Source organism: Bombus impatiens, unplaced genomic scaffold (genome assembly GCF_000188095.3).
Source record: "Bombus impatiens unplaced genomic scaffold, BIMP_2.2 scf_0528, whole genome shotgun sequence".
In the NCBI taxonomy this organism is placed as follows: domain Eukaryota; kingdom Metazoa; phylum Arthropoda; class Insecta; order Hymenoptera; family Apidae; genus Bombus; species Bombus impatiens.
This window is the reverse complement of record NT_176947.1, coordinates 69,527-80,492: the sequence shown is the minus strand read 5'-3', so window position 1 is coordinate 80,492 and position 10,966 is coordinate 69,527. Positions and strand designations below refer to the sequence as shown.

Sequence of the window (10,966 nt, the reverse complement as noted above, 5' to 3'; positions counted from 1 at the left end):
ACCGTTGGTAGATTCCACTTTGTCGTGGCATGAAGTTGTAGCGATAACGATTCATATCATTCTTCGACTTGTTGCGAGTCGTTCGAACCGTTTTCGTACGGATAATCTATTTGTCATTTGCGTTACGTTCCCAGTACGATGGATTTAAGTAGATTTATTTGTTTTCGTACGAATTTTTAAGGGAGCGACATTTTTCTAGTGGAAAAATCGCGAACGTGATCCTCGAAGGATGTTATTAGACATCAGAATATGCATGTGCTTCGTTTAAACAAAAATTACATCTTTACAAGATGTAAGATTTCTATGAATAACTGTACGAAAAAGTATTTTATATAAGATTGGCTAGGAATTTACGTAATAATCGTTGCATCGTACGTGATAACTTTCATACTCTGTTACTACACGACAAGTGGCATAAAATTTTACGAACACGAAGTTAAGGAACTTCGGCTTTCTCGTTTGGATTCTAATTTGTGGGCAAGCGTATTACGCGTTTACTTCGCGAATCGAGCTCTGAACCGAAAAATTGTATCCAAATTACTTTAACTTTGAAACTGAGCTTGTTAAACTTTCCACACTTTTTACATTTCCGGAAGAAATACGGAGATTAAACTCGGTTCTATCGAAGATGTAATCCTTTAATTAAAATATCGAGAAATTTTTAATAAATACGTAAGAGTCTGTTGCTCGCGTTGAGAAATTCGCAGCTGCAGCTCTCCCCGTCGAAAAGGCAAAGATAGAAAGCAGATCAGAAATGAAAAAATTTCAGATTTTCTTGGTGTTCGAGCTTTTTATAGCTTCCACGTCAAGGTACGCGCGCTTTTCTATTTCGATCGGATTATCAAACGAATCCGCTCAAAATTTGCAATAATATCAAGTATCCGCGAGAATCGAGTATCCACGAATCCCGGGAAAGTTCAAATTATTTCATCTGGTATTAAAATGAGCCAGCGAGTAAAACTTTTAAAGAACAAAGGACGAACTCCGTTTAGTTGGGGATTTACCAAAGTAATCACGTTAGAATTAAAATCACTTGTTGGAGCTTTCTCGTAGCATCGTTACGCTGCAAAGACCCTGTGAAATTCAACGAATCACCGTCTAAAAGATTTCCTTATTATTATAATTGCCCTATTCCTGTCACTCGTTATCTAATTTTCTATCTTGGCTCGCAAACCGCCGATATCGATCTCGTCGAATTAATTCGAACGACCAATCGATTCGGCATGTTCTCTGTCGTGTAAATTTTTCTATCATCGAATCGACCAACTAGCTTCAAAATTCGGACGTCGTCGTGTACGTCATTTTATATTTACCGTCTCTTGTTATAACGATATTCACTAATTTTATACAGGGTGGTTGGTAACTGGTGGTACAAGCGGAAATGGGGTGATTGTACGCGGAAAAAGAAGTGGAAAATATAGAATAAAAATTGTTCGTTCGAGGCTTTGTTTTCGAGAAAATCGACTTTGAATTTTCGCTCGGTACGCGTGCGCTTTATCGCGTCTCGTTATAACGGATCTCGCTGTAGATTTTTAAAAAAATTAAAAAGAAAAATTAAAAAAATCACCTCCTTTCCTCTTGTACCACCAGTTACCAACCACCCTGTATTTTCCCAAATTAACGTTTCACGTTACGGATTAACATTTCTTGCCATTTACCGCGGCAATTCTGAGATCACATTTTTCGTATACATAAAGTCAACAAGTACATAAATTATTTCTACTGGAGAATTGTTTAAAACTCGCGATATAAACTATGATGCCCGTCCTCGAGACGCGAGATTAGTATGCAAATGAAAGAAAAAAGAGAAAAACGTATTATCACCTCGTTCGAAACAGCGAAATTGACCTTCGTATCTTCTCTACATGTTTACTTGGCAGGAAGAATATTAATTATTTGCTATCTATTAACGTCGCGTTTATATCCTCCTTGAAACCAGGCGAAAAAAACTGCCAAGCTTAAACATCTTTTTAGATGCTTCGTTTTATAATTTACCAGCAATTACACAACGTGTAAGACAGTCTTGTTTTTTAACAGTAGATACAAAAGAGAGATAATACGCTAGAATTACTTTACGTTCATTCTCGCGACAAACGAATTGCTGAACGCGATACGTTCGAGCTATTGAAAATGCGCGCGAAGTAGCTAAATCGATCTCCGTTCGTTGCCGAGTATCATGGAGTACGTGACGTCATTGGAAGATAAGAGTTTCATTATCTTGGTTGCGCGTTGCGAGGGGAATCGGCACGCGTAACAATTTCCTACGATACTTTCAGAGTTCCACCGGCTGGCTACTTGCGGCCGACTCGTTGCCACGCGTGCATCGATCTTACCGAATGTTGAATGCCGATATCAACAACGCCTTATCTGTCTCTTATTTGTCACGCATTTCGTATCCATAGGCTGTGAGATAGCCGGGAATCTTGGACTGTTCATCGTCGATCGTAGTTATCGTTGTTGTTCGCGTGACAATCGTTCTTAGAATAACAATCTCGTCGAACCTATCCAGAAGTGTTGTTTTCAGTTATTATATCAGAATCAGAATTGTGGAAACTGAGTCATCGAAATCGAAATATATAGCGGATCCGCCACGATATTCCCACAATTATTCGCTACACGTGCTTCGATTCTACAAGATTCCTACGTTATTGGCGACGTACGAGGAAAGTTATCGTACATGTAAGTTGTTCGATAAGTATAGAGGAAAGACGGCGGCCATTATATCGTGGATTAAGAACGTAGGCGGTCAGTTTGAACTTTAATTGCTCAGCTTGTTAATAATCGGTGTAAAAACTGGTGACGATATTGTTCGGAGCATGAAGTCCCACGAGGTTTGGGAGCGAAGCTTCGCCTTCATCGAAAAGGAATTGCTGCCGGAAATGGTGCAAGATCGTTGCTTCTGCGAGCCGAATTCCAGGGAATTCGTCGAGTTCGACTCGGCAACGATTCGTCTCGACGAGCTGAGTCGAAGCAGCGAGATTTATCGCGTGACGATCGTGGTCAGGTTCTCCGGCGAGCCACGCAGCTTCCCGCTGTTACTGAAACTGCTTCCCGAGGAAGAGGCAGAGCACAAGAGTCCGACAGCGTTCGATGCTTACCAAAACGAAGAAATGTTCTACTCGAAGATGACGCTCAAGTATGGAACCGATTTGGTTCCAAAGTGTTACCTGTCGGATTTAGGTCGTTACGGAAGACCGGTGATCGTTCTCGAGGATTTGGAGGAAGCTGGTTACACGCAGGTGGACGGTGAATTGGACGAGGAACACTTGAAATTGTGCGTGCAAGTTCTGGCCAAGTTTCACGCCAGAGGGTTGAGATTGAAAGCGACAGAACCGCAGGTCTTCAGGGAATTCGAGGCGAAATTGCTTGAAATTTCTCTCACGGAAGAGACTATGTTGCATTACGAGAAGAGATCGACTAGGTAATTTCTTCATCCTTTCTTGCTAATAAGATGCGACGATGATTATTAGACGGCGGATTTTATCAATTAATGGCAGGTTTTAAGATGAAAAGATATGTGGGACACGACGGACAAGAATAATTGATATAATAAATAATAAAATGATAAATGATAAAATATTCAAGATAAAGTATCTACGTTCTATATCTTGAGTCGTGTTTCGAAAAATATAAAATTATGAAAAAATCCGCAAGATAATAAATTATGACGAACCGTGTAAAGATCGTGAGACAAAGGTTTCGTTTGACAGAATTTCGGATACATGTGCCGATAGAAATGTACTTACGATATGATAACGAAGATAACAATGGTCTGTATATGAATGCTAGGAAAAGGCTCGATTTTCAAAACGCATTGATTGCGATTTCGCGTTGTGTCGATTACTCAAGTCGAAGATTAGGATCTACGTAACTTTGTGAAAGTAACGAGTACGTGTTTCTCAAAATCATACGATCTACCGCTTTTTTTTTTTTTTTTTATGACGTAAGGTAGTTAGAAAACGTAAACAGTAGGACGAGGAGAAACAGTAAAAAAAGGGGGAATATGTAACACAGAATTTTCTTAATTCTGGCTAAGCATTGGTAATTGTACTTAACAATTGTAATTATGGATTGAACAAGTAGCATTCCTTTTTCTTTTGCCGAATGTACTATAATCGAATAAAATTAGTGCTACGACCTATGGATCGCGTATGAATTCTGTGGCGGGATTTAACAAACTCTTAATTGATACTCTTGATGAAGCCATTTAAGCGTACTATAATAACGGTACTGTAGGTATAATAATTATTTCTTTAAATAGTAGTTTGAAAATAATGTGGAAACTAATTTTTTTCAAAATGCCAGTACACATTTGTTAATAGGAAGACGTCAAGTATAAGAAAATGTAATCAATGACCGGATGGATACGTTATAATAACACCGAATCTTGGAATATAGCTTTCAACTTAAATTTCCCTTGGATGAATTTTCGTTCGTGATACTGATAAAAGGGTTGATAAATCTAACCGATGGAAGAATTGTATCGTATCGAACGTGCGATAGTTTCGTCGTTGAGAGATACAGAGTAGGTATCTGACCGGTAATATTGACGTTATCGATGTTACTGGCAATAAAATAGCAACTTCGGTATAGGCGCAATAATCGGTACGCAATTGAAGCGGACAGAATGCAAAATTGATCGAGTTTCCAGTATCAAGAGATTGACGCGAATCAATTAATTGCCAGTTTGTTAGAAAATCTGAGCGCAGCTACGTCCTCGCCGTTCTATGTTGAAACATATTATTATAATAGATTCGCCGATAATGGTTTTCACGCCTAATCACGCGCAACCATATTTCTCGAAATTTTCCTCTAACATGAGAAAAAGTCGAACAGCAACAAGATGAATCTTAACAAAGTTCATTCTTCGCAGAAAACATCGTGAAAGTTCGATTATTGTTTTCAGTCGGTTTGATTATTATATCAATAATATTTATTAATAATATGTATAATTAATGATAATGTATATATATATATCAGTATATCAAAATATTATACGCTACGTGTACGCTGATTTCAGAATGCTGGATATTCTCGAGACGATGCCGAACTCTGGGTTCGTAGAGAGGATAAAACATAGATTAAACAAGAGACCAATGGAAATAGTGAAAGCCATCGCGACGGGGGTGAACGACGTCTCTACAATATGCCACGGCCATTTTTCACACGATAATCTACTGTTCAAATACCAGAACGGGAAACCGATCGACGCGAAGATGATCGACTGGCAAACAATGAGATATTGTTCGCCGGCTGTCGATCTCGGGCCCATTCTACTGTATAACGTGACACATGAAAATGGGCCGTCGGAGGTGCAGAAAATTTTGACGCTGTACATCGACACCGTCAGATCTGAATATCCAGAGGTAGACAGTGAACGTTTGAGAGAAGATGTGGTCGACAAGTTCCTCTTTGCTTGCGTCGTACTGTCAATTTTAGACCACATTACCGACGACGAACTTACTCGAGTTTTGTTATTGCTAGAACAGTTGGACAATTTCGATGAAACGCAGAAATAGTTTTGTTAATCTACCAGCCACAGGTTTTCTCAAAATCACGCTTCACTTGGTATTATTAGGCTGATATTTGTGTTGATATTTATAGAAATCAAAGTGTTTTAACAACTATAAGGAGGTAGGTTTCGTATTTAAAAGTGCAAAAGTTTATTATTACGAACATCGGTAGAGCATGAAAATATAGCACGTTTGGAAAACTACTTGATTTTTGCTTGCTCTTTGTTGGTTCAATCAGGTTACTGAAAAGTGCAGCTGCCTTTTTTATTACGTTATTCGAGCATTGGAAACCAACGTTTCCCATCGAAACGTGTGCCTTTCGCTGATTAATCATTAAAACATCGGAACACGTCATTTTAGCCTATTTTGTTGTGTACATAAATATGCTATCAAGCGTTCTAACTAGGCCGTATGCAATATTGCGTAAAAGTCTTACATCATCTAGGTTACTGGTTTTATGGTGGCAACTAAATATGCTTGTAGGAAAATTTCCACGTGATTTTATATAAGAACAAACCTTTAGATGTTTTCTTCGTGGTGCTGTTCGTTTATGATTTCTTCCGATTCGAAAATTTCTTGAAATTATCTGTATTGATCGTTTAAAATGTGCTAGAAGAGGAAGCAATTTAGATACGTGATCAGTTTTGTAACGATATTAAATAGAATTAACGGAATTATAGCAGGTAAATAAGTACGTTTAAAAATGACTCGAGATAACAAACGAAGGCCCGATAAAATACCAATTATCTGAAATTGATTGATACTTTCTGCCACGACTGCTATTTATTGGATATAACGTTTCCTATATGACCGAAGACTGTTATACGAACGAATAGATCGAGTTTAGTAAAAGAAATCGCTTGTGGCTGGAGGTTTAATGTCTTTCTATCTTTAGCGCGCCATATTTTTTTTCTTCCTTTTAATAGATCTTCTTTTTTGATAAAAGACGTTTTGTAACAAACGGATATTTTAGTCACAATTGCGGCTAATAAAACTAATTGTCCTTTTCACTCTGATATATCGATGAATTTAAGATCGTACAGCTTGTTACCGATAATTTGCAAGGAATGCGATTGCAATTTTAGACTCAGAGATAATGACGATATTTCTAATATATTATCAGTAGAAATTACGCAGAAAACAATATCTTTAAGACCCCTGAGTCATTGGTCCGAATAATGATAATTCGTAGATAGCGACTGTTTTGAATTTGTAAATCATTAACTTCCGCCTTTGATCTCATAATTTATCGTAATTTAATAAGCGTAATCGCATTAAAATTCAATTCACGGTGTAAGACTTTATGGATTTATTATTTACATATCGACTTTATCGTTTCTCTGATCGAGTCGCTTCTTTCGTTGTTTTCTTTTTCTTGTTTTTTTTTTGTATTTTATAAAGATAATAAATCAGCCATTGATTTGAAAAGTAAATTATCTCTTTTGTTACCGATTTTTACGATAATCGTAACAACATAAAAAGACTATTAACACGATGTTTCACCAATTTCATACTGTCGTTTTTCCCTCCTAAAAAGCAAGCATTTTATTGAAAACAGTGGAGATTCTGCCGCAGCGATAACACGCGACAGTTACACGCCAAGCTTTTCATATTTTACCGAAGATTTAATATTTTCGAAATTATTATTTATATTTCTGATATTTCCTCTTTTCGCAGTGATAATATTTTTAAAAATGCTTATAAATTTCGGCTATTTCGCGCATGGCTATCGCATGGGTCTTTGCCATAGCGGCTATTGCCCCTAGCTGCTTTGACAACGTTCAAATGCATTCGAGTCATTGAATTTGATTTTTCAGCGCGTATAACCGAACGATGCTTTGATTCCCTCGTTTCATCGATGCTGGAAGATTAAAATGTAGATCACAGGAACCACCCTCTCGTTTCGTTCCTCTCCCCTTCTCTTTCGCTCTTCTGCCCTCTGTGTGCACTCCATCTACTCGCAGCTGTTACGACACACGGAACCGTATCGGCGTTGTTCTGTGAAATGTAACATTACTTTCGCCCCGAATAATGTTGCGGATGAAAAATGTACTTCGACCTCGCTCTGTTTCGGACACGGATTTATGTACTTACATACACCGAGCACCGCGCTTGCCACATTCGTTATCCAGGATCAAACGTTCCGTTTCCACTTTTTTTTTTCTCCTTTCATGCATCGTTTCAGACTTATGTCGAGCTTTTGCGATCGATATCGATGGTTTACGGTGGTTTGCGAACCGAATTCTATCTATTTTAACGATATCGCAATCGAAATCAATTAACAATGTGAAAATATCAAGGATTTGAATGGGAAAAAAAAGGCTGTAATTAGCCCGCGGATATTTATGCAAATTTATACCTTTACGAGCGCAGCTGTGAAAGTAGAACCTGAGCAGAAATTTGTTTTGCTCGCTTGATATCGTAACGAATCTTGATATACAGGGTGGTTGGTAACTGGTGGTACAAGTGGAAAGGGTGTGATTCTATGCGAAAAAAAGTCGAAAATATAGAATAAACATTCTTTTTTTATTTTTCTTTTTAATTTTTCCATCGAGACAACGATCTACAGTGAGATCTCTTATAACGTACTGCACGCGTACCGAGCGAAAATTCGAAGTCGATTTTCTCGAAAACAAAGCCTCAAACGAACAATTTTTATTGTATATTTTCGACTTCTTTTTTCGCGTAGAATCACCCCCTTTCCGCTTGTACCACCAGTTACCATCCACCCTGTATATTTTAATATTCAATACGTCGTCGTCTACTATGTGTATTCCGTGTGTTTCTATACTTTCACGTTTGTCATAAATACATAAATATTCGCAGTCTATCTACAGCACAAAGTAGGACTTGAATTTTTTGAACACCTTTTATTAGAATTTTCGTCATATTATTGAAACATTCTTTTTCTTTTTTAATTACTCGATTATCCGAACAATAATATGAAAGCTATATCACAGAGTGGTTTGAAGATAAGACGATAAGACGAGCGATGTAAGCGGCGAATAAATTGTTAGAAGAATTAAAGGGAATGTTTTCGTGAACAACGTTTAGAAACATTCGTAGCAACGGGAACAGTTATTAGATAGTACGAAAAGCGAAAGAAGACTAATCCAGCGGAGATACTGAGTTCGAGAAGAATTTATAATACTACATCGAAAGATCGATCAACGAGATAAGAAGAAAGATTAGAAAGCCAAGAAAAAAATGACCGAGATATACACATCTAATAACGTGCAATAAATTATCATTTTCTATATGAAAGGCACGTCGTAATTTCAGTTTGAAAAATTCCATTATTCGGTTTTTCTGTAATTAATTAATTCGGATAATCGATAATGTATTTTCAAGCGTAATTTCGATTACCTGATTTTCTTCGTACAACCCGATCTTCACCCATTAATCATCACGTTTATCTTTCTTGATAGATTTCTGAAGGCAGTAAAACGTTCACAGGTGAATATAGGTTAACCATATTTCGAAATATTGGTGGCGTACTAACTCTTGGACGCTGTAATACATCGAAGGAGAATGAGGAATTCAGAATGATCGATTTACAATATAATTGTCTTCAAGATTTTCCGCATTTTTAGTACCATACATAAAAAAATACATAGTTATAACTTCTTATTGAAAATATAACAATATTGACAGTTACGTTCCGTACGATGATATTAAAAAAGACGTGTAATATCATATCTTTCAGATTCAATCTCTGCCAAAGGTGTAATTAACCTTGCTGCAGCTCCCGAATTCTTGTGCCTTGTTTTTATCTCAATAAACCAAGCGATTTTCAGCCTTTGGAAACAAATCAAAGAGCGTAATTTATAATTACGCGAGAAATGACACCACCGTTCTTTCACATTTCTTGTAAACTTCATATTTCTTACGGTCGCTTTCGACGGTATCGTATTTGTCTAAGAAAACGTTGGAAAATTTCCCAAAAATTTGAGAAAAGAAAGAATCGTCGTCAGCATGAGATTACCGTTTCCCTGTTTCAATCGTACGCTAATATACTTGAAGCATTAAAAAAAAAAAAACTTTCTCCAGCCTGAAACGAAGGCAACATCGAGATACAAAGAATTCATGGAACGTAGCTGGATTAGGAAATATTTTAACGATAGAGAAACACGATCTCGATGAAAATTCGCACGATCGAATTTTCTTCAAAATACTCACGATCCAAACTTTAAATCTACGTATCCCCTTCAACCGGTGGCGCCTCTTCCACATTCGGTTCCTCCCCTGTAATTTCGATCGGTAGCGATGAAAGTTGAGGTTGTGGGTTAGGTTGATGTTCAGATTGAGCTTGATTTCTTAGCGATCTACTAAATGTTCGTAGACGATCGCACGAGGCGGACAGGCAATAAATAGCGACCAGTATAAGAAGGAGAATAAAGGTGGAAATTATCATGCGACGAACGCCGCATCTTCCCTTCGCTGTCGCCTTTAGGATCGGCTTGCACGATGGTAAAAGGTCCTTCGCGGAGATGTAACACTCCACGGTTTGGCGGGAAGAACTGGTAGTGCCATTACAGTCGCAGAGTGCCTCCACTGCACGGAAACCCATTCGATATTGGGAATTTTGACGATTTGATTGCCGAGATGGGAGCTGTTTAATTATGCACGCTGGATTTCGATCGCGGTCGACCATGAAAGTCGATCGTCTGATTTTATGCGTTCGTTGGCTTCCGTTTTAAGCTCGTTGTACACAAGCGACGGGGTGATCCGACAGGATTATGTTCTTAATGATACAATGCACACGAGTGTACGGTTTCTCTTGCACAATAATTTACCGATTAACGATATCAATAGGAGGTAGATATATTTATGGAGAATTTGACGGTGCAAAATCGAATAGAGTATGTAAGATATGAAAGTACAGTACTTATTGTGATATTTGGCAAGTAAATTGATTCTCTATCTATGTAGGTGCCATTGTTCAAATTACATTCGTTGAAGCATGGATTTGCATAAATGTTCACAGTCTAAATATTGGTAAACCAGCGATTTATTGGTTGTAAGTTATAGATTTCTTTTTCACGATTTTATAACATTTCGTGAATAGGACGATCGTAATAAGTTACGTTTGCTTCGTTATCAAACTTTTTAATTTTATATAAATATATTTTACACGTGACTCGTAAAATTTTAATAATAACGTTAATTCGATTGTCTATTTCTTTTATGGGGTGTTTGTTTTTTATTTAAGAGCCACATCGATACGAGTTCCTCGTTGCTTTTCTCCACTGAGTAAGGAAGCAATGGAATTCGTGTGTAAAGTTGTATTAATTTTGCGATAAAAGTTGTAGCTTTTTCAAACACGTTTACGAATAATCCTGCATTTTTCTTACCGGAGCGATTTGAATATCCACGAAGAGACTGAGACATATTGTAATATGTCATCGAATAAATTACAATTAAAATTACGATTACATTATTATCTTGAATTG

General features: G+C 37.4%; 1 protein-coding gene and 1 long non-coding RNA gene across 2 annotated transcripts; one reads left to right on the top strand and one right to left on the bottom strand.

Annotated features, from left to right (window-relative positions):
• Positions 1-2,816: 2,816 nt before the first annotated feature.
• On the top strand, positions 2,817-6,775 carry LOC100746268. Its single transcript, XM_003491224.4, has 3 exons — positions 2,817-3,421; positions 5,021-5,633; positions 5,675-6,775. The coding sequence occupies exons 1-2, from the start codon at positions 2,817-2,819 to the stop codon at positions 5,517-5,519; spliced, it is 1,104 nt and encodes a 367-aa protein (XP_003491272.1). The 3' UTR covers positions 5,520-5,633; positions 5,675-6,775.
• LOC117151927 lies at positions 6,095-8,918 on the bottom strand. The gene is made up of 3 exons (XR_004462098.1): positions 8,880-8,918; positions 7,608-7,761; positions 6,095-7,511 (listed from the first exon to the last, which is right to left on the bottom strand). It is a non-coding gene; the product is annotated as an uncharacterized LOC117151927 (long non-coding RNA).
• Between the last annotated feature and the right edge of the window lie 2,048 nt (positions 8,919-10,966).